Source organism: Gopherus evgoodei, chromosome 4 (genome assembly GCF_007399415.2).
Source record: "Gopherus evgoodei ecotype Sinaloan lineage chromosome 4, rGopEvg1_v1.p, whole genome shotgun sequence".
In the NCBI taxonomy this organism is placed as follows: domain Eukaryota; kingdom Metazoa; phylum Chordata; order Testudines; family Testudinidae; genus Gopherus; species Gopherus evgoodei.
The window spans coordinates 59,784,990-59,810,288 of NC_044325.1; the positions used below are offsets into that span (position 1 = coordinate 59,784,990).

A 25,299-nucleotide genomic window follows, 5' to 3' on the forward strand; every position below is an offset into this window, starting at 1 on the left:
GGATAGTTTTACTTACAAACAAAAATAGCCTGAATAATATATTAAAGATAGTTGAGACGTTCTTTTAAGATGTCTAATGCAATGTTTATGCCTTTACATGGATATTTAAACCAGCTTCTTTGAAGGGCCATTGGTATGCAATCAGAATCCTGGTACTATATAAATTAAAAAGGAAAGGATGTGTGGCCTCAATCTTTTTTTTTGTACATTAATTTATATTCCCCATGACTAGCAATGGAATGATACTAAAGGGACAGAAAATACATCCAGCTATTGTATTGTGGAAGTCTATGGCAGTTGCTAAATGCCAATTGATTTTATACAGTTTCAGATGTATAACCTGTCAAATCAGCCACAAGCAAATATAAAGGATATCCTTGTACATGTTACATGATGTAAAAATTTTAATTTTATTTTTATGCTATTAAATGAATGATCCAGAATGTTATACTATTTAAGTTTTTAAAAACTGTATTATCGTTAATTAACACCAGATTTGAAAAATATTCATCGGGCTTAAATATATTTGGAAATTTATGATTTTTCTGACATGTCTTTAAAAGTTGGCTTTTACCTGTGCAATACCAACTAGTCAATCCAACAATTCACTGTGAGGTAGAGCAAAATGAACAACCTAAGCACTAGTGCATTTACTACTCTCACCAATATGTTCTCCAGAAGTATGTTTTCTTATTTTACCGAGCTGAATTTGGAACATGCACCCAGATATATATTTTGCACTGAAAATGAGTTAAACATTTTTTCTGAAGTCTGAGTGTACTACAACCCATTCAGTACTTTTTCAATGCAAAAATATGTGGTCACCATGGAGTATTTGCATACAACAGATTTTTTCCTCTGTTTTTTAAAAAAAGAATTCAGCCTCTCTCTCTCTCTTTTTAAATCAGGCTTAGAACTGTGGGGTTTCTATTTTATTTTATTTTTTTACTCAAACTAATAAAATCAGGAGACTGTGGTGAGATCTAGCGGCATGCAGTTTGATGTCCTCAGCAGGATACCAACAGTCAGAAGTGGTGCTGTAAATTCAGTGTGGGGCTTCAACACTGTGCTAAGTGTGGCCTGAATCTCAGGGGCTTCCCTTTGATGCAAGTGCAGTATATTAACTGGAAAAGCATTCACTTTTATTTGTCCATACTGTCTGCGACAGCAATATCGCCTCATTTAGACTAGTTCAACATGAAAATACACAGAGAAGCAATCTGTTACAAATTAGCATAGCTCCCTTTTCATTTTACTAGCTAGTAATTGGAAGGGGTTAAGAAAGTGTAATTTATCAGATTATATGTGTTTATCTTTGTGTGGGGACAGCATGCCTTTGGTGAATTTTCCTGCGTACCCTGAGGAAATAATCTTTCCTTGATGCCCATTTGATCTGAAAGAAAACAATGATGCCTGTGAAATATGGGAGTATAATTTGTTTGGCTGAGAAGGAACAGTTTCCCAGACATCTGAAATAGTATTAATGACTTTATTAGAACCTTACCTTTCTTTGGAAATGTTTTTAGTCTCTCGTTTCCAAATGGTCTTGAAGTCACTGCAGAACTCATACCACACAGTGAAAACGTAGTTTGGTGTGATCTCCTTCTCACCAGACTTTGGCTTTATCCCAAAATATACCACTGTTTCTTCAAAGCTACAGGGGAAAAAAACCTGTCAACACATAAAATCCACTGGGGAAGCTTAGTTTTCCTGAGGGCAGGTTCCTGACTCAGTAGCCAAGGCTGATAATTACCATAACTTCCCCTTAACTTTGGAAACCATAGCAGCAATTCATGCCAAGTGTAACTAACCTTCCAACACCTACTTTTTTCTCCTAGGAGGATAATTTTTGTGTGTGTGCATAAGACACCACTGACATATGTCATATATGGAAAGCAAAGGCACTCACTTTTAATAATCATAATTTATTTACCTGAATTTCAAGTTAAACTTATTAACTAACATTTTTATTCTCCAAAGCTGAAAGGGGAGCTATTTTGGTGTTATTTTTCTGATTAAAGGCCGACAGGAGAGTTGTATGCCAAACCAGAAATAATTATCACCAAAAAGGAAATCAAGTGTCACCTGATCTCTAGTTTAGAGACTTTCAGGTACTAATGGATCTCAGTGCAGCAGCACAAATGCCACAGTCAGTGCCAATAGCTAGTTTGCAAAGAGATAACACAATGAAAGTGATTCATACCTTCTCAGGGGGCTAGTATGCTGATAAAAGCAGTAATAATAGGCTAGTTTTATTGCCAGTGTTGTAATACTTTACTATTCTATATTACAGCTAACGCATTTCTGCAGTGTATTTGAGTATTTCTAAAAAACTCTTTTCCTGTTGAACATAGTTTTGTGGTGTTTTAAGTTATTGTGCAATATGCATTTGAACCATTATTGTATCATATTTCATAGATAAACAGGTAATTGATTCCATGATCATGATTATGAGGTGTCCAACCTGAAACCATAGAATCTACACGTTCTTTTTGCTTTTGTTAAGGTTGAATCAGTTTTCTTTCCAAATTAAAAATATCTGTCAGGGTAGTTTTGCTGATAATGATTAAAAACAATGTCATGGCTTAACAGTAAAGGCAACATAAGAAAATCTTTCAAGAGAATTCACTTTTCTTGAAACTCCAACTACATTTGGGGAAAGGGAAGTAATATGCTTGTTAACATCTATCGATGGTTTTTAGCTTCCTGTATTCAAGAATTAAGCTTTTTAAAACAAAAGGTTTTTTAAAAATTGTACATGGTCTACAAACAATAAAATTTAAGTTCAACAAATGGCCTTCAACTCATCTTTGGGCAGATATCTCATCCCGTATTAGCGGATTCATTTACATAGATCCACATTATGGGATAGATTCACAAAAGGACTTAGGCGCCTAACTGACACTTTGGACACCTAAATCCCAGAATCAGGTCCCACTGGAATTCACAAATCCCTCATTCAGCTGCCACCAAATCCTGTAGGTGCCTAAACTCACAAAGAGCCTATATGTTTGTAGTAAAATTTCCCTGGGCACCTATGTTTCTGTCAATCTGCATAACACAGCAACTCCACACCAGGTGTCCAGACACATGTCCCAGAGTGATTTACAAACTGGGGAAAGACAGGCATTTCTCTGTCTAACTCACTTCCAGGGTCCGATCTGGTAGGCAAACTCTTAGTACATTTAGTGGCTTGGGCCCCTATAGGTGAGCATACACTAAACAGCCTTCCTCAACCCCAGGATTTCTTTCAGTAACAGCATAGGCACCTAACTCTAATAGAGGGTTTGCAACTGAGAATCCCAAGTGCCTCCCTGAAGCTTGGATTTAGATGTTTATCTTCAAAAGAAGGATGGGGCTTAGCACTCACTCGTCTTGGCATCTCCCATTGGCTAGTTTAGGTGAAGAGCTACCCAGCATGTTGGATTTTGTCAATCTCATTCTGATGCACCTTTCTCCCTCTATTCATTGTATAGGGAGCCTAGAGGCCTAATCCAGGCTTTGAGAACTAAGCATGGTGATGCTGAGTGTTGCCACACCTAAATTATATCTCTATCTAGCCCCATGTGTTTATATGGAAATTCCATGGTTAAGGTTGAGTTTTGCACTTAAAGCAGGGCTTTAAACACTTTGCTATGTATGAAGAATACAGAGTATCTTCCTCAAAATTACAGCAGTTACTCTGGGGAAGCCAGAGCATATATTGTAACTGCTTTGCAAAATAAAGCAACGTGAAATTCAATTGAACCGGTCAGTATACTTTGGCTATTTGTGCTTCTGCAGAGTGGCATTGAGTAGCAAGAGCACAGTGGTGAATATGAACAAGAGTTAAAAATTAGAAAATGATTTAAGATTAATAATTCATATCTTCAAATCATCAGAATTATGGGAGAGGGTGGGAGTGAGTTGGGAAACAGAAAAACAAATAGCTGATGCATCTTTAAAAATCAGTTTAGCATAATCTGGGATCACAGATTCTAAAATGCCTTAATCAGAATTAAAAGTTGATAATATGGTATTGCTACAGGGCAGAGTTAAGGAAATCTGGTTGCCCTAACTGTACATCTCCTGCTAGGGGAGCTGAGGCAGGAGCAAAAGCAGAACCGTTACAGGAGCGAGACAATTCCTTCTAAGGTTCCACCTTCATACAGCACCAGTTGCATTAACACAGTTCCCTACCTCAGGCCCAAAGTAAATTCCTGTCCTATCCATCCATCCTCAACATTTCCACTGAATCCCCCCACCTTCTCCTCTTCCCAATTTCATCCTCTATCACCCCTCCCTCCTACATAGCCCTGCTCTCACCTACCTTGTGCCTTCTGCTGCCCAATCTGCCTACAGGCTTTCATAAATAACTATTACCTATTAAAAGTGAATAATAGATCCTTTCAACTACATCCTTTCATATCCTGGAGGATTACTTGGCACATTTTCCTACAGATTTTTAAAATAATTAAAACAAACCTGTTTCCCAGATAACTAAAACCAATCAGCCAATTGCAAAGTAAGGGTCAATTTATCAGTACCTCTAGCTGCTTTGCTCTGCAGCAGAATGGTGCAAAGCAGATAGAATGTAACTGGGAATCTCACCCTAATAGTTAAAATGATTTTTGAAATGATTTAAGGCTGATATTGCATGGATTCAAATCATTACAAATATCTCGTGGTAGGATTTTCTTTGTTTACTGTTCGTGTATGACCTTTTGAATAGGTTAAAAAATGCAAAGAAACTCTGAAACAAAAAACTGTTAACATGGAATTAAGGTTGAAAGTCCGTAACAGTAATTTGTGATAAAATACATCACAGGTAAACAACTTAAACACCCAGGACTCTGTCATGTCATATATAACTAGCAATAGATCAGTACAAATAAAATTAGACTGTATAAAATTTATCTTAATTTTATACTTTTAAATTCTAAAGACCCTGGGCCAGACCTTTAGCTGGGGTGTACTGACATATCTCTATGGTCTTCAACAGAGCTATGCTCATTCACGCAAGCTGAGTGTCCAGATCTATGTTTTCTATTGGTAATGGGGAATTACTATCTCTTTGTTAATTTAAATAACCTTCAATCTCCACACTTAATATTAGGACATTGAAAAGAATAATTAACAGCTACAGATGGGAATACTTTAGTAAACACCCATCCATCATTTTAAACTCAGAGCAGCAAGGCATTTATTTTAGAGCTACACAGATACAACAATTGTAACTGAATGATTTGATAGCAAATATAACATCAGAAGTAGATTTCAATGCATCGTAAGAAGGAAAACAGAAAATTCTTGTGTGTAAAATTTCAGTTAGTCATGAGAGAAAAAGAAAAAGAGACACAGTAACTCTGACCAGTTTTAGATGAAAGCATTCTCAAATGCTATGTTTTCAAATTTTGTATACCAGATATACATCTCAAGCCTGCAAGATGAGCATATAAAACAATGCACACACACGGAGGCCACAATAAAGATGAATATGCTATTTCTCATCAGGACAAAATTTATACTGACAAATCTACACCTGTCTTTCAGATGATATGTTAAGACAAGCTCCTAACCTCATTTGGACATTGAAGATCTGGCTGCACTTTCCCAAAGAGATAATTCTAGGCTTGGAAGTGAGACAAGAAGCATTGCAATATACCTATGCTTCGCTGTTTGCTTGTAATACTGGCCTTGCATATACAATTTTTGGCTCAATACTGTATATACTCATTCATTATCCTGTTTGTTTATAAGCTAACCCCCCCAAGATGGATAGGTAAAAATGGCAAAAACTGTGGGACCCTTTCATAAGTTGACCCTATATTTCAGGGGTTGGCAAACTTTGGATCCTGGCCCATCAGGGTAAACTGCTGGAGGGCCAGGATGTTTTGTTTACCTGGAGTGTCCACAGGCACGGAGACCCTCAGCTCCTAGTGGCTGCGGTTTGCCATTCGCAGCCAATGGGAGCTACGGGAAGCGGCATGGGCCAAGGGACATGCCGGCTGCCACTTCCTAGAGCTCCCATTGGCTGGGAATAGCAAACTGTGGCCAGTGGGAGCTGTGGGGCTCTGTGCCTGCGAATGCTCCAGGTACACAAAACATCCCGGCCCACCAGTGGCTTACTCTGACGGGCCGGGAGCCAAAGTTTGTCAACCCCTGATCTCTAATTACAATGTATTATTCAATTCAATAAAGCTCAAAATCGTCAACTTTTGGTGTAGACCCATTGATAAGCCGACCCCTGCTCTTTGATGCTTCAGTTTTTTACCAAAACATTTTGGCTTATGAACAAGTATCTATGGTACTTTTTCCAGATTAGATATGTTATGTCTGATGTTGTCTATTACTTGGGTTTTTTATGTGTGCCCTTCAAAACTTCTGAAGAAAAGTAAATCTTTTATCCTGTGTAAACTCTATTCTCCTAAACAAGTCAGACCTTATTGAATCTTATTTGAATATTGCAAAACCCCCTCAAAGAGTATGACAAGCCAAAACTGTAGTTTTTATAGATAAGAATAAATCTAACATTTTTCATGTACAAGAGCCAGACAATATCGTCACCACAAAGCTACTAAAAATGCTAACAACTAAAATTTGCCTCATTCAGCTCATTTACAAGTAGCTGTATAGCTAGCATACAGCAACATGGAAAGTAGAACAAAACTTGACAAGTATTACAATCTGTGATCTATTTTGAAACTATCAACTTCACTGACTTTTCCTCCCTATGCCTGCCTCCCCTTACCAAAATATGACATAGGTAAAAGCTCTTACATTAACATTTTTTAAATTTTACAAGCTTCTAGTATGGTCTATTTTGCAATCTAGATGGTGTATGAGTAAAATGGCATCTCAATACATTTTCACTGAATAAAGCAGTGAATTATTTATTAAATTATTCTGAGAGACCAAGATTCAACTCACTGATGAAAAAAAATTAAAACTGCATATTCAGTAGATTACTAGGTTCAAATCACTTGTTTCACATCCTAGTATGACACTGAGTACTGTTTTGAGCTACAGTAGCCTTTCCTATTCAATTCCTGTTGAATTCCTAGGATCAATAACATATTTCATTTTGGTCAAATATCTGTTTGAAAGGACTGGAGAACTTACCTTTTTTGTGCATTTTCCAAACAGCTCTCTTCTGTCTTATGTTCTTCTTTAGCTGCAAATGGAAAAATACTGGTATTTTAAATAAGGGTCTGACTATTGTATTTTGTTTTAAATTATTCTTTATAGTACACTTTTTTAATGTTCAGGTTTGATGGCTTGCATATTACAGATACCAATAAACATTTCATTACTTTTCAGCCAGGGCCCATATTTTTAATAAGTGACTTTTTCAGTAGGGAATACTGAGATTTTGAAAGTAATGTTTAAAATAGCTAGTGCACCATATTTAAGGCTAAGATTATGTCACAAAGGTCGCAGAGGTCACAGAATCCATGACTTCCAGCGACCTCCGTGGGCGGCAGAGGGACTCCGGAGCAGCTCAGTGGCTGGCGGCCCCTGAAGCTCCCCAGACTCCCCCACTGGCAGAGCCCCCCCAGCAGCTCTGAGCTCCGCAAGGTAGTGGGGGATCCCTCCCAGCCACTGGGCAATGGGGTCCCTGCAGCTCCCAGCCACTGTGGAGGCGGTTGGGGAGAGGGTGCAGCAGGGTGCTGGATCTTCCCTCCTCATTTTGTCAGGGATGCTTCTAGTAAAAATCAAGGACAGGTCACGGGCTTCTGTGACTTTTTATTTATTGCCCGTGACTTGTCCATGACTTTTACTAAAAATATTCATGACAAAATCATAGCCTTAGCCATTTTATATCGCAACTTCTTCCCAGGTAATGCAAATTACTATTTTTATTTCCATTTTAAAAAGAATTCATTTATCTAAGTTTCCTCTATTATTAGAGACTAAAACTTGTAAGATTAATGCTACGTCTACATTGCACACGTTATAACAGCACATCTTTGCTGCTGCAGCCATGCTGCTATAAGGTGCACTGTGAAGCCACTCGTTGTCACCAGGAGAAAGCTCTCCCTGTGAGAAAATAAAAACACTCCGACTAAGAGGCAGCAGCTTCATTGCTGGGACAGCATCTCCCACTGATGAAGCACTACCCACACTGGCACTTCTCGTCGGTAAAACTTTTGTCATTCAGCGTTTGTGTTTTTTTCACACCCCAAACAAAAATTTTAATGATGGAATTGCTGTGTAGATATACCCTTAATCTGTTCTTACAGGACATACCATTGGATGTTGCTGAATAGACACTAAGGAGTAGTTAATAACTTCACCCATTTCACACTAATATTACACTTTGTTTAGGAAGCTGGCAAACTGGACATATATGTCCCAAAATTATAAAGTACAGTATACTTGTTTTTAAAAACCATGGCCAAGATTCTTAAAAGCGACAAGTGATTTTGGGTGCTTCAGTTGCTGAATATCCATTTGAGATACTAAAAGTAGCCTGATGTTCAGAAGTGGAGGCTTTGCACTTTCTGAAAAGGTTTCTCAAACTCTAAAATGGAGGCACCCCAGATCATTAACCACTTTTCAGAAACTTGCCTGCTTCGTCTATGTTCGATGTACAGTTTAATTTGGATAGAGCAAAATTCCACCTACAGGAATCTGCACTAGAAAAAATTGTACTTATACCAGCAATAGTGCAGCTTCACTGGTGTAAGTGCTAGCGTTAACAGGACTCAGAAGTTTTAACGACACAGAGATAAATAACTGTCTTGATCCTGTCCAAAGAGACCTCACTATAGTAGAGCCTACATTAGTAGGCCTGAAGCCTGTTGATAAAATATAGTTATAGATTTTTTTTAAGTGTAGACAAAGCCATAGTGAAGTGGACTAAAAGTCCTGAAATACTTCTTTTTTGCATTACAATGAATTTTGACTTAAACTTGCAGCCATTTAGCTAAAAGTTTGTTTTTAAACCAATGTAATTAAACAGGTAAAATGCCTTGTGTGTATACTCTGATTTTGGGCTGAGATGACTGGAATATATCAATTTAGCTTAAACTGATTCTTTACCAGTTCAGATAAACTGAAACAAGCCATTTTTAAATGAAAATAAGAGTGTCTACAAAGGACTTTGCACCAATTTTAAATTTTAAACCAATTTAAGTTAGATCAGTGCAACGCTCTTATGTAGACAAGCTGTCTGTAACTAAAAGGCTACTGTCTACACAAGAAAGTTGCACTGGTTTAATTTAAAGCTATGCTTATACTACTAGCATTGTTGAAACATAGCTATGGTGCTGTATCTATGGGCAGGGCTACACTTAAAAGTCTTCATTGGCACAGCTGCACCAATGCAGTTGTGCTATTGTAGTGCCTAAATGAAGACGCTCCTACATCGATGGGAGAGCTTCTCCCATTGACATAGTTAATCCACCTCCCAGGGAGAAGCTATACCGACGGGAGAGGCTCTCCTGTTGATATAGTGCTGTCTACATGGGGTGGTTAGGTTAGTCTAACTACATTGCTCAAGAGTGTGGATTTTTCACACCCCTGAGTGATGTAGTTGCACAGCCACAGGTCTGTAGCGTAGACCTGGCTTATGGCACTGTAAATGCAGAGAGTAGACACAGAGTGTGTCAATGGAAGGAGTTGTTCAATCACTGTAGGAACTCTATCTCCCCAAGTGATGTAGCTAGGTTGAAATAAGCATTCTTTTGTAGACCTAGCTGTGTCTATATCAGGCATTAGGTCACCATAGTTACAGCACTCAGGGGTTTGGATAAATTTTAAGTGTAGACCAGCCCTAAAATATGATTTTAAGTCAATTTAGTTTAACAGGTGCAAAAAACATTGTGAATGCTTTTATTTTGGTTTCAACTAGGATTACGTAGATTTGATATACTTGCTTATATTCAGTTTGAATTAAGATAAACCAAACTGAACCATTCTTAAACTAAAATAAAGATATCTACACAAGGGTTTGCATCCATTTAACTAAACCGTTTAAAAACTGACAAGGTAAACTAGTGTATTGCTGCATAGAGAGAAGGCAAAAACTGTTTTTAATTCACAGCTTTTGTTATTCTGCAAGTTTGTGTGTAGACACTCTTATTTCAGCTTAAATGTGTCCCATTTGGATTTAAGTTGATTTTAACTATTTAAATTAAATCAAAATAAATCACTTTTAATCCAAAATATTTGTCCACATAAATGTACATCCAAACAGCTAAAGGTTTGAATTAAAACTGATTAAGGGCTTGTCTACAAAATTAAGTTAGATTGGTTTAATTTAAATTGGCTTTTAAACCAATGTGGTTAATACAGTGTGCCACGGGATGGCTGGCCCCAGTACAAGCAATAGGACCAGCACCTCTATGCTAGAGCAGGTACCTGCACTTGGCCAACTAAGAGGGTGGGACAACACCTGGGGGACATAAAAGGTCAGAGTGTCCTGGAGAGAATCAGGCAGGAAACTGACAAAGGTCTTTGTGGGGAAGTTGTGGAGAGGAGAAAGCTTGCTGCAAGCCCTTCCTGGGAAGAGGGAGGAATTGTATAGGAGATTGTATGGTTGGGACCTGGGAGAAGGCAGAAGTTCAGGAGAGCAGTAGGAGGGATTTGCTGGCTGGCATCCCAAAGCCAGAGCAGGGCTGAAGGGGCAGCAGAGGAGAATTGCCTGCTGGTTCTAAGCTGGAGAACCAGAGCCAAGGGCCAGAGAGGGCTGAAGACAGGAGAACAGTGAAGGGGCTTTCCCTTGACATCTACAGAGTCAGCCAGCTGGACCTAAACCGTGAGAGGCCAAGGAGAGTGAGGGAAGCTTCACTGGTTAGGATGCTCCCAGCAGAGAAGCTGTGGGGATTGCCACTGGGAAAAAACGAGGTTGCACTCCAGTGGTTGCACTCCAGGGAAGTTGACATTCAAAGCACCTGGTTTACTGGCTGGGGAAAACCTCTCTTACTGCTGGGACTGAGATGCTGAGACTGTATATTGTATGTACTGTTGGACTATGCTGGAGGAAATCTAGATTATGGTTGTAGGACTCTTCTTATGATTACGTGTATGAAACTTTTGTAATAAATTCACAGGCGCTGACTTGCCAAAGTGCCAGGAGTTGCTAGACCCCCTAGCCCCAGACGAGGCCCTGCCCCACTCTACCCCTTCCCATAATGCTCCACCCACACTCTGCCTCTTCCCGCCCTCCACTCCACCCCCACCTGGCCTCTTCCCATCCAGTTCCGCCCCTGAGCGCGCCAGTTCCTTGCTCCTCCCCAGCCTCCTGCGAAACCACTGTTTGTGGTGGGCAGGAGGCGCTGGTATGGAGGGGAAGGCGCTGATCCACAGGGCCAACTGGCGGGTGGGATGTGCTGTGGGGAGGCTGCTGGCGGGTGCTCAGCACCCTCCATTTTTTCCCCTGTGGGTGCTCCAGCCCTGGAGCACTCACAGAGTCGGCCCCTATGAATAAATTAACCCCACAAGGGCCATATTTATACTTGGAAAGACTGTGGATTATTTCATGGGATTGTAAAAGAGAGAAACCAAGGCAGGCGAGCCTGCTGTGCTGTAGGAGAGCGCTACAAGCAGGGCCGCTTTATGACAGTGCAAAAGGTTGTGTGGATACATATTCTGGTTTAGACTAGACTTATTTTACATTGGTTTAAGTCAGGTGTCGGCAACCTCTGGCACGCTGCTCACCAGAGTAAGTATTCTGGCGGGTTGGACCACTTTGTTTATCTGCTGCGTCGGCAGCTTTGGCCGATCATGGCTCCCACTGGCTGCGGTTCGCTGTCCCAGGCCGATGGTGGCGGCAGAAAGCGGCACAGGCGAGGGATGTGCTGGCCGTGGCTTCCCGCAGCCCCCATTGGCCTGGGACTGCAAACTGCAGCCAGTAGGAGCTGCGATCAGCTGAATCTGCTGAGAAGGCAGCTATGCTAGAAGGCTGGATCCAGAAAGGATTTAGACTTTGCAACACTCAGGCATCTAGGCACTTTTTTTGGGTGCCTAGAAAATCACAGGAACAACAATGGAATCCATAAAGTCTGAATTTATGTGCCTAGGCTCCCCACACAATGAATTTGGAGAGACAGGAACCCCAGAATGCAATCCACAAAATCCAACATGCTTCGCAGGGAGCCACCGAAACCTAACCAATGGGAGATACTGACAAGAGGAATGTGTCCTAAACCCACACTCCTCTCATGGACTTAGATGCCTAAGTCTAGGCTGCAAGGAGGTGCCTATCTCTGCTTGCACTTTGTGTAGCTGGGAACCCCTCTTCTAGACTCTGGCATTTTAGGTGCCTACATAGTTTATTGTGATAATTAGTTAAGCAAGCACCTAACTCCACACAAAATGGGGAGAAGGTGGTTAAGGCTAAGACATCCCTTACAATCTTTAGCCCACTGGTTAGGGAACTCATCTGAGATTTGAGAGGCCTTAGTTCAATTCCCCACTCTGCTTGCTGAGAAGGGATTAAAAGAGGGACTCCCATCTCTTGGGGGGCGGGAATGTTCTAGCCACTGGAATACTGGGATAGTTTGATGTGGGTCTCTCCATATATCTCTTGTTGAAGCATTCCACTTAATTAAAGAACTGCATTTAACTGGGCCAGAGAGAGAGAGAATCACTCTGTAGTTCACTGGCTAAGGAGATGGCGAGATGGGAAATCCCTTCCCTTCATGAGGCAGAGGGAGGAACTGAACTGAGGACTGCCACACCCTGGGTAGGTATCCTAACCACTGGGCTAAAAGTTACAAAGGAAGCTGCCTCTTCCTCCTCCTCTGTCCCTTCCCAAGGCCATTTTGCATTGAGTTAGGCTCAGGGCATGTCTACCGGACCAGGCCACAAAGGGAAGATAGGCAATCCTCCACCTATCTTCTTCCGATTTGTGGATCACACTGGGGCTTAGATGTGAGACAGGCATCTGAACACCTAGAGCTTGTCTACACTGAAAGCTTACATCAGTGTCGTGATGTCTCTTAGGGGTGTGAAAAATCCACATCCCTGAGAGGCACAGTTAGGCCGACTTAACCGTTGGTGTGGACAGCACTAGGTTGATGGACGAATTCTTCCTTCAACCTAGCTATCTTCATTTGGGAAGGTGGATCAACTACAGCAATGGGAAAACCCCTCTCATTGCTGTAGTAGGTGTCTACACTGAAGTGACCGTGACACCACTGTAGCATTATAAGTGTGAACATACCCCTAGAGTGAGGCAGCAGTGTTGAGTGCCCAGAGGCAGAAACTTAGGCACCATGTGAGTTCAGGCACCACAGGGTTAGATGGCAGCTGGGAGGGTGTTTTGTGTATTGCAGTAGTGCTTAAAACTGGGACTGAGGTGCTTAAAAGTCCCATTATGGATCTGCCTGAAGTCTTTTTCCTTTCCCCCAGGCCTGGAGGGATCAACCCTTACCTCTATCCCTAAGAAAAAAATGCTAGAATTCAGTACTGGTGAGGGGTGGTGGTGAGGGTGAGAGTGAGGGAAGGAGACATGATAACAGAGTGGGATTGCATGCTCAGGGCACAGTCTCATAATCAGAAATTAATCACTTTGGTTACAGAATAATTATATTGTGCTTCCTTCTGTCATTTTAAACATGTGTACCAATAGATTAATTGTATGGCATGAATCCTAATAATTTAGATCCGATATTTTTTTAATTTGGCAGGTTTACTATTTTTACTCCATGTAAGTCAGCATTTAGTGGTATGGTTATTTTTTTCGCATCAGCCAAAGTTACTCAACCACTTTGATTTATCATCACCACCATGGACCATCTCTAGTTTTCAACCAACCTAAGAGATACAGTGTGTATATTAATTAACTGATACTAGTTAACTGTGTATGACTTAGAAAGCTTATGCAGTATGTTCTTAAACAAAATTTTATGTAGGTTCCTTTAATCCTTTTTACTAATAAACTACTTCACTGTTGACAAGTACAATATGAAGGACAGTGAATATAGTGAATAACTGCTAGAGGATGACGGTTCTGATACTACAACAAACAAGAAATGTTCAAATTAAAATGTCTGGTGCTTATGAAAATATAAATTTCTTGAAACTAATGAATGGGAAACAATTATTTAAAAAACATTTACAAGTATTTCAAGTGCAATTGAGCAATTTTTTATGAGTACACATCTGAAGGCATTAGGATTTAAAAACAGAAAGTAGGAAGAGGAATTAGAATATCCTCTGCATTTTTTATACTGTTAAATTTAAATATACTGGGTTTTAAAAACCCAGCATGATAGACATAGACCAATAGGATGCCCACTAAGGAAGTGGATGTTACCGTATTGTTACAAATGGAGAAACTCAGTTTTGCTAATGAGACAAAGGGAGATTTTATACTTCACATGGGATTCATCCAACTTCAGAAGACATTCACTTTTCTTTTACAGGACACAGTACTTAATACACCATACTTAGAAGATGTACAGTAACAACAGGACACAGAGGCGCTCAGAAATAACAGTGGGATCAGTTATAGAAAAGGATTATTGTTACTTCACACCGGAAAAGTAAAACAAAAATATCAAATGAAATCAACAAAATAAACTAATTCTGAATTACCTAATGGATATTAATTAAATTAACAAGTGCCAGAAAACTCAGAGATTTTTGTGAGAAGATACTGGGATTTTTTGTGAGGAGATACTGGAAGAAAAAGAAATGTAAGATAATCTGTATTTCTAGTGCTGCCTGTGGAAAGACTTGATTTTCTTCAGTATTTTCATTATTATTTATGTGTACCATTGAGTTAGGTACTATACAAACAGGAAGATACAGGCCCTACTCTAGAAAGCTTACTAGCTAAGACTAGACTCTACTAGTGAATACAACAAACATTAGAGAAAACTTACAGCTGATTTTTTAAAACTTTTATTTTTGTTTGTTTGTTTCTGAGAGGTTCCCATTTAGATACTGACCAGATCCAACTATGTACAATGTTTCAGATTTGACTAGATCACAACTAAACTTGAGATAGCTGCAGATTATTTCATGTAATAACTCTCACCATTCCTATGCAGATAGTTCCTATCCTATGGCTTAAAAATAAAAAAAAAAAAAAAAAAAAAAAAAAAGGAAGAAAAAGAAAAATTTACTTACTTACAGGTTCTTAATATTTGTTCTTCTGCTGTTCACTATTTGATTAATTCTCTTCGGATAATTTACTGAATTGGAACTAAGTTTTTAAACTCAAACTAGAACAGGTAGCATTGAAATTACATATCAGTTCTTCATCATATCTACATTATATGTCTTGAATGTATTCTAGCCTATCAGACTAATACATTCAGACTATTCCTCAGTGACGTAAACTAAAAAAAAAAAGTTATCCAGTCATGAATCTTATTTAGAAAACAAAATCTGACTTTTAAACAATACTTTTTGGAGGGGGTGGGAAGTAAATGTTAATAAATGTTACTGCATTTATGAGCAAGAAAGCATTGATCAATTTGCAACTGAGCACAACAATTTCTCCCTGACATTTGGGAAAATGTGATATGCCGCACACAACTGGGAGAATTATTTTAGGTATGCAAAACTGTGTGCACAAACAACTATTTTTACACAGGTATAAGAAGATCCAGTGGCTAGAAGCTGAAGCTACACAAACAAATAAGGCACACATTTTAAACTGTGAGAGTAATAAACCCTTGAAAGAATGTATTAAAGGTTGTGGTGGATTTTCCATCACTAGCAACTTGTTAATCAAGATTGGTTATTTTTAAAAAAAGACATGTTGTAGTTCAAACAGTAATGACTTGGGGGAAGTTCTATGGCTTGTGTTATACAGGATGTCAGACTAGATGATCATAGGGGTCCCTTCTGGTCTTTGAACTGTTGGATTTCAGTTACTCTTGATGCTTCAGTTGAAGATAAATCTACTTCTTTGGCTTAGTTGTAGGTTTAAAATGGATTTTTTAAATAATTGAAATCTTTCTCAAATAGTTATGATCTCTGCCAATTAAAAACACATTTGAAGTATAAAATAACAGTTATAATTGATATGTCCCATTTGTGAGAGAAAGCACACTCTAATGAATTAGGCACACAACTGTAGGCAGAAGGACCTGGGTTCTAATTCTGTTTGCCCTCTGCCTGATGATTTGGCTTTGTCCACATAAAAAATATTGCACACATTTTTAACATCAGTCTTCAAAATAGTTTAATTGCTAGTATAAACAAACTGAAACCGTTCAAAAATATTTTTAGACTTGCTTCCACCAGGTTTAAACTATGCTTTTCTGAATTGGTTTTGAAAACAGTTTCATTTCGTGTACCCTAATACATATATTGTTTTTAAAAACAAGTGCAGCTGCACCTGATGTAAAAAACACGTACAAAATTTTCTCTTGTTAACAGTCTCCCTCCACAACCTTGGACAAGTTGCTTTAATTTCTCTAACATAGTTTCACTATCCATATGATGGAATTAATATCACTCACCTTCCTACACAAAAAGGGTGTTGTGAGAACTAATGACTATTTGTTGAACATGCAGAACACTATAAAACTGTTCAGTATTCTTAATATTACCAAAGAATAGTGGTTACCTGTATACATTACACCAATATACACTCTGTATACATTGCAGAACACACTCAAACAATATGCATTAGAGAAAGTGTTTATTATCAGAGGTAATAAAAAAGAAACTAAGAAATTATGCTTTGTTTTAAACGTGATAATGCTGTCTATAAATTTGCCGGAAGAAGTGTTTAAGGTCAGTTTACTAGAACTTTAGAGCCATGAACTACTGAGCTAGTTATTCCATGATGTTCATTCATTATTCCGATATCTTTTAACATAAATAGCTCCCTTCTTGAAAAAGATTAGCTCAAGAAAGAAAGAAATTTATATAATGTATTTACTCAACTTCCTGTCTAAAATATTTTTCTTTAAATTAGAGGTTTTCTTTAACTGGTGCTTGTATTGATATTCTGAAAAATATCTTTTTAAATATAACGAAGGCTATTTATTCAGTTAACTTGAACACAGAATGATCCTCACTTCAGTAAAATCAGGACTAACGTTAGAATCCTGTATTTCTCTATTCCCATATTCTGCACCTATTAAAATTAATTGTATAGTAAGAGTCAGAATCAAATTCTGCAAACTCTTCTTTCACTTAAATTGGTTAAAACTGCACTCTGTTGAAATGCAAGTAAGCTGGCATTAATCAACTACTCCCTCTTCTTGTTATTCCAGAAAGTAAATAGTTTTTAAAGGCTGTTAGTACTTAAGTATAATAGAAATATATTCAACCTTTAATTTAATTTTGTTAACTTATCAACTACATAATGCTGTGGTCTAATTCCAATGTGATTATGTAGATTAATTTCTTTGAGAAGATTAAGTGTATCCAAACAGTTTACAGAACTGGAAAATTAGTTCTAATCTCTTTAAAACAAAATAAGGTTAAAATCAAGCTGTTCTCTGTTTGGGAAAATAAACGAGGCAGATTTAATATAACTGCAATCTTCTGTTGTAAGCATAAGTGAAAACTTTAAGGATCAGCACATTCTTATAGCGAGGGTGATACATTCAAATGCATGATGAATTATTGTTAGTATCAGTAGAAATAGGTCTTCTCTAAAACATAAGGTAGTTGTAAATATCCAAATAATAAGTTAATTGAAAGACAGAGGCAACAGTCAATCTGGTGGGTAAAGAATGGGTAATTGTACAAATGGAATTAAACTAATTTCAGAAAAGCTTGTGAAACCAGTGGCTTGAAATGTTTTAGAAGAGAAAAACCATACCATTACCTCCTCCTGTGGGATGATAACAATGATTTATGAAGCTGAAGTCATTTCTGCTGATTGAGCTTAGTAAAGATTGGTTTCACATGATCAGCTAAAATATAGCGATGCGAGATGTGTAGTGGCCGCACATGTTTGAACACACTAGTACATGCTCTTCTAGGTGATCCAAGGGATAGGGGTTTAAAACCTACTGCATTCCTTTTCACGCATTTTCCCCTCATTAGGACACACTCCTTTTGCAAAGTAAGCCACTTCTGGTGGTCGGGAGCAGAGGCTCATTGTAAACGCACAGCGGGATAGTGGCAAAGCTGAGATTAATTCTCCATAGATTTATATAGACCTTTCTCACTGTTGATTGTTGTACTGTTTCAAAGGTGCTTATGTTGCCTTTTTTATTGCTGGTTACTGACTTTATTCCGGCATATGGTGGTTGGCGCCATGACATAAAGTGAACATTTTATACCAGAATTAAAGTGGATATTTGACAGTTTCTGTCAGAAAGTTCAGAGCAAAGAATTTGTGAGACAAGATTTACTGCATATTTTATATGGGACACATCTGTTTCTTTGCTAGGTTTTTGCATAAATAAAAAAAAGCTCTGAAGGTTCTTTAAGAAACAAAGACTGTCGATAAAAAGCATGAATGGAAAAACTACATTATTGAGAAGAAGCATTTGACCTTCTGAAAATGTGCTGCTTGGCAGCTTTACAGTTACCCACCTCCACAACTTTTTGTTCTGCCATGCAGAGGAAAGAAATGACACCATAAAATATTTGTAACATTGGATTTGGTAAGCAATTTTGCCATTAGATAAGTTAAATAACCAATTTAAAAATAAAATAGAATCTAAGAGTTTATATTGCATTTTTATATTTAATACTAGGGCAACCATAAAGTGAAATCTTATATTTATAAATTTTAATCCAGTGGAAATGTGCCAAATGGGCAGTCTTTGAGGTACAAGTGTTCTATATATTCACAAAACAGGAATGCTGCAAATGTCTCTACATTGCTCTGCTTACAAGTCTCAGGGCTGACATGGAGAGATCATCTCTAAAGGTGAGAACTGATCAAGTGAATTCAGAAAGTGAATTCAGAAAAATTCTGATCTGCAGAAAATTTAGCTAATTCAGATTTAGATAAGCAATTGCGAATTCACAAAAGCCTGAGCATATCCAGCAGTACAAGTTGTGTTACTGTGTCAGTTGCAGATATTGGTACTGTTCCGATATTCCTCAAAATTAAGCAGGCGAATATTAGATAATGAAAAAATATATAAAACAAAAAGTTGTAATACTGTATTATATCCAAAATTTCCCCCCCAAGCAACTGTTGTCTCCATATTCCTTGACTTGTTAGCCTTTCTGCTGAGACTGTCAAATGTTTTGATAAATATTGTACTCATACTAGAATCCTTATTAAGAAAAGCTTTTCATATTATTTACACAGGAGAAACAGAAATTACTTCAGAAAAAGTCTGCACTGCAAATTAGGTTTTGATTCTGTGGGTTTCCTATTTATAAAGGCCAATATCTACTATGAAGTGTTAGTGATGAGTCTGAGAAATGCACAAGAAAGGTAAATTAAAAAAAATCTAAATATTCTTTTGTTCAAATAACTTATTTATATTTCATCAAATAAATAATATTTTCTTTAAATAGGAAAAAAGCAATATTTTTAAACTTGCTTTTTTCAGATACTATGATAACATAATACTTAGCACTTATACAATATCTTTCACCTGTAGATATCAATATATTTTGCAAATGTGGAACAGTATTATCATCATCCTCATTATACTGATCAAGAAAGGGAGGAAGAGACAGGCTGAGTTATTTGCCCAAGGTCACACAGAAAGTCAGTGGCAAAGTTTTAACCAGAATCCAGGTCTGTCTCTTGACTCCAGAGTCTAGCACCCTATTCACTGAACCTCACTTTCACCATAGAAATGCCTATACATTAAATAAGGACATTTCTGTATATATACAAAAGCCTTTATGTGTCTTATATTGTTTCTACTTAAAGGTTTGCCAACAAAGAACGGTATGACGTAAGATCACCTCTGTCAAGCGTAATATCATTGAGAAATACTCAAGATAGTCTGATGAAAGAATCATTATAATGATGTATTTACAATTGTTTCCAGACTTAAAATAAGCCCCTTTTCTATTAAAAATTGTGACTGTTTATAGTTTCATTTAATACTGAGTATCACTGTTTATAAACCTCATTTTTAACATCTATTTTTCAAATCTTTTATACAATATATTTTTAAACAGAGGAGGAAAGCGGCTAATTGCAAGGAAAAAATGCTGTGGTTTGAAACAATGTTCTAAAAGAAAATGCAGCTAAGTCACACATATGTCAAAGCAAGATGCAGCTATGAATAAATCATGTTGAAGAGATGACAAATTAAAAAAAAAAGTATCCTCTGTCTGAGGTTTTTTTTTACCTGCTATGTTTATAAACAATATCTAGTCGCATTGCAACTTCAAGGCACACGTTTCCAACCTCTTCTTCACTAATACAACACACAGAGCACAGTATACATAAAAAAACCCCAAACAAAACAATACCGTACACTGCACATATAATTCTCCCTCTGAGGAGAGGATGAGAGAAAGAACAGACCACACATAACAGATGTTAGTCATGTTGCTTGATGCATTGCTGAAAGGTTCTCAGATACTACTATGATGAAGGCAATAAGCAAACTTATATAGAAGAGAATTGGCCTACGATTAGTAGAATTGTAAGATTAGTGAAAAAAGTTATCTATTTTTCCTGCTTGCTTACTTTGTGCATTGGATACCACCTTGAGAATAGTGAGATTCGATGTTTCCCCACTGTATATAACAAGGAGTCCTTGTGGTACCTTAGAGACTAACAAATTTATTTGGGCATAAGCTTTTGCACTGACCTCCTACTTGGTAAGGCAACTCCCATCTTTTCATGTGCTGTATACATACTGCTTACTGTATTTGTCACTCCACGCATCTGATGAACTGGGTTTTAGCCAATGAAAGCTTATACCCAAATAAATGTGTTAGTCTCTAAGGTGCCACAAGTATTTCTTGTTGTTTTTGCTAACACAGACTAACACGACTACCACTCTGAAACCTGTCACCATTGTATATAGTTAGTTTTTCCATTGTCTGTGTTTGTCTTTACATAGCAACAAAGGAGACAATACTTCTATTTATAAAAAATGTGAGTTTAAAATCTCAAAAACTGGCAGAAGGCCTCAAGGCAGGTGTATAAATAGAAGTAACTTTTCCTTACTTTTGAAGCTGACTGTATTTCAAATTGACAGAGTCCTTTAATTTAAATACATTACTTAAAATGTTTACTGTGATCTATAGACTGTGATGAATGAGGATAATTTATTCTGAAATCTCCTACATTCTATGGATATCCTAAAAAAAGGGCAGGTGGAGATTCTTCAAACAAACACAATATCTGTAAAGGGTACTTACTCTAACCACAATAATGGGAGTTGAATATACACCTGGTGGTGAATATATTTCATAATAAAAAATTGAACAACTGAATTAAAAGCTCTTCATCAGTACTGCTTATGTTGCTTCTATGGCAGCAAAAGCACCAAAAAACCAAAACAATCCAACAGCAACAACCACCTCCTCCCCCGTTTCCTCAAAAAAGCTCTCTCTTGCAGAATACTCACAGACTCAATCTGCCTCCACCTGCATCCTTTGTTCCAAATACAGAAAGTATAATCACCCAAACTGTCTGGTGCCTGAACAAGATAAGCATATGAGTAAATAGATGAAACTCAATTCTGGCAAGACAGAAGTGGTGATAGCAGGGAAAGGAAAATCTTCTCAAGAAAGTACCAAAACTGTCACACCACACTAAGTTGAGGGCATCTCCACCATTCAAATTGGAATGCCAGCCTGGATTCCTTTACTAATCCTCAACTCCCAAATGACATCAGTATCATAGCAGAAATGTCTCCTTGCTATTTCTAATTTGTTGTTTTCCACCCATACAGTTCAAAGTGCATTACCAAGGACAGTGTTATCTCCATTTCATTGAAGGGAAACTAAGTTACTTGCCCAAGGTCACAAAATGTGCCAATGACACAGCCAGGAACAGAACCCAAGTCTCTTGGCTCCCAGTCTATGCCCTGTTCACTGGCTTGGATTATTTTACAAAGACTGGGAGGCTGTGCCCTTTCCTGCTGAACAAAGAATTGACCACCATGATCCATTCATCACCTCAGAGTTCAGTCACTGAAACACAACACCAAGGGCTGATCTTAAACATTGTGAAGATACTTCAGATGGTCCAATACTCAGCAGGCCATTCCTGCACAACACAGAGTGGTGAAAAACATCATTCCAATGCTCCAGAGGTTTTCTGTCCATTACTAACGGATTGGGATCTTCAAGGCCTTCAGTGGCTATCTAAGAGATCTTCCCTCTCTCCATGACCATGATCTGCCATAACAGCTACAGTCAACAGGAACAATTACGTTAACAGTGACAAAGATGAGACAAGCCTGTGCTGTGTCCCCTCAGCAGCTAAGCCCATGATTGCAGAACTCTTCTTCTGGACCTCAAGATGGCCATAATTCTTACCATGTTCAGAGCAAGATGTATATTCCATCTCTTGAGATGGCTTTCACCAACAGCAAGCTAAGAACAACTCAGTCCAGAAAGGAAAATAGAAGAATAGAAATAGAAGGTAGATTAAAATAATTTCAAAGTACGCCCAAAAGGTATTTCCAAGGAAGGAATGGTAAATGCAATCCATGAGAATGCTTGTTTGCTTATGTAATAGTTGTCTGCACTTTGACAGATAGACCCATTATAAATGAGATAAAATAAAAGGAGGACCCTTCTTATTAAAGCAGCAGTCTCTAATGAGTTAAGTATTGCACACAGATACTACCGTGATTGGCACCATGTAAATACCTAAGATAGACAGAGGGAAATAATTCAAGCTTCTAAACCATCCCCCATTACCACAGGCAAGACTGTTAACTGTTCACAGTTGTGTTTAGTGGTAAACTGTTGTCTGTTCAGGGACCAGATAAACACAAATGAATCAGTTTAAGACATCTAGTTTGACTGAAACCATTGTTTCTCACCAACTAAGCTGCCAAAACATTATTTGTAAGAACTCAACACAAATCACATCAGCATTATTCATATCCAAATTCAGCATAGTGTAACAATCTAGTCATAATTAATTCATTTTCTTTTCATGTGACTCTCTTGTGTATCATCACAATTGCTTCATTAAAATAAAAAAGCCTTCAATAGGCTTACAAAATTAGTTTACAGCTTAAAAATAATTAGGCTTAGAAGGATTAGATTTTTATCAGTAAATATTGATAAATGTTGATTTCACTGCATACATACACACACTGATGAAAAAATATTTCCATTAATAATAACTAAAATGTACAGATAGACAAAATATGAAAAATGCTGTTTGAAAACTTATTAAGAGTTTGATTTAAGGGTATTTACTTTGTATATTTTGACAATTTGTGTTTTAATGGTTATAAACATCTAACTTTTTGAATCTCAACATGTTCTGTCATTAAATAATTATTGTCTGACCCACACAAATTTTCATGTGAAAATTTAAATTGATAAAAAAAATGCTTAAAAATAAGCATTCGTTAGCCATCAAAATTATAAAAAAAATTTGAATTCTTCTACACCTAAAAATAATGACACATGTAACAGATTGATTTCCTTGTGTCTAGAAAGTTGGAAGTTCTTTTCTTAAGAAAGTGAAATATAGGAAGGATTTATTCTGTCTGGATATTATGTTTTTCAGTGGAGGAATTTAATTTTTAAATGTCTTTGGAAAATATAAGTTTTAAGTTAAAGAAGAAATTTTAACTCAAAAGGAAAATGTGATGTGCTTCATTCGCAGTAAAAATAAAAAAGAAAATTATAAACACACTAATAATTCTTTGACATTTTGAAGATGGGGAAACCAAGGTTTTGCCCAGTATGCTTTCTTCTAAAAATATATTCATACATAAAAAACATCTAGCTGGAAATTAAGATATTTGATTTTAAACATTTCAAGTGACAAAATGCTACTGTAATGATATTTATGCACTGTAAATAGGATAAACATGACAAATTTTTATTATTCATTATTTGTATTCCAGTAGATCCTAAAGATACTAATCAGGGTGAAGTTTCTTTGTACTAGAAACTGTACTTAAGAAAATTCCTGAAGCAAAAAGATGACATTCTAAATAAGTTTATTAGTATTTAGGGCCTGATCCAACTAGATGCCTACCCATTGGCTTCAGTGGGAGCTGGGAGCTCAAAATTAAGAATAAAAATCACATTTAAAAACATTTACTGAACTGCACTGGTAACGCCATAGATAACCAAAACAAATAATTTTATAAATCAGTTTCTCCTTACCATTTGTACTGCTTACCGTTTGCATATTTCTAAGCGTGGATAGTGAAACTAAACTGCTGCTTCTCATCAGAATTACTTTCCAGTTCTCAAATACCAGAACTCTGTTTACTTATCTAACTGATGCCCCCATCCCTCCTGGAGATGGGAGCACTTTAGTGGTAAATGTAGTGACTTCTGTATTGTAAAGCACTTAGTGACCTTCAGGAAAAAAGTTTCCATACAAGTTATGAAAGATATGCCCTAGCTACTGTGAGGAAATTATTTATTGATTTACATGGCATGATTGACAAGTATTAATGACATGAGAGAATATATAAGCACAAACAATAAAGTACACATGTTCAGGGGAAAACTACTGAGTTTCCTTCCTTTGCTTACTAATTCACAGAGCAGCACTGGCATTTCCCAAAGAAGAGTACTCCCCTCAGAACTGTATCTCATACACCAGAGGCTTGTTTCAGCACCCTACAGTGGGAATAAGCGATTTGTATGCTTAGGCATTATTAGCAAGCCAAAATTACTGAAATCAGGGGAATTCTACAAGAAGGATAGCAAGAAATAGTTCACATCTTCTTTCTAGGGTGAGGCCAAATAGCTTAGTATTTCAAAGTATATTTCAATTTCTGGCAGGTGACTGTGCCGCAAGAAAGATTAGACTATTCCCAATATTCTGTCTCATTGTATTAACAGAAAAATTAAGAAAAAGGATTCAAGATTCTCAAAGCTAATCTTCAAAATATGCACTTATTTCTTTAGTTTCATATGTTTATAGCAAAATGGTGACTGCTTTTCAACAAGTTATCTTAATGAAAATTTATTTTGAAAATTATAGTCTCTTCAAAATACTTAATAATCACTTCTACTCAAATCAGTCAATGGCACTGTAGCTCTTTACAGAGCATAGTGTATGTGCCAAAGAGTTCTTTGAAGGCTGCTGAGTCCGATGCATGAGCGACAGTCTCATCCACGGGTAGGGCACACTCATGCACTAGCAATCCTCTGAATCTGAGCAGAGATTCTTTCTTTCTCTTGCTGGTCATCACAAAGCTTGATCCAGTCCGCCTTATAATGCCTGGCTCCATCTACAAGCCGACTTCATCTACAAGCCAACCAGAGCAGCATTCTGTGCTCTTTTCCCAATCACTTCAATTA

General features: G+C 37.5%; 1 protein-coding gene across 4 annotated transcripts in view; it reads right to left on the minus strand.

Annotated features, from left to right (window-relative positions):
* Positions 1-25,299, minus strand: part of FMN1 (formin 1) — a 361,845-nt gene that overhangs the window by 22,664 nt on the left and 313,882 nt on the right. For 3 of the 4 annotated variants that reach the window (XM_030559410.1, XM_030559412.1, XM_030559411.1), the window contains 2 exons: positions 7,102-7,153; positions 1,505-1,654 (listed from right to left, as the gene is read on the minus strand). In XM_030559410.1, coding sequence (XP_030415270.1) covers positions 1,505-1,654; positions 7,102-7,153 — 202 coding nt within the window. The remainder of the gene's footprint in view (positions 1-1,504; positions 1,655-7,101; positions 7,154-25,299) is intronic. The other variant, XM_030559413.1, reaches the window with a different exon arrangement.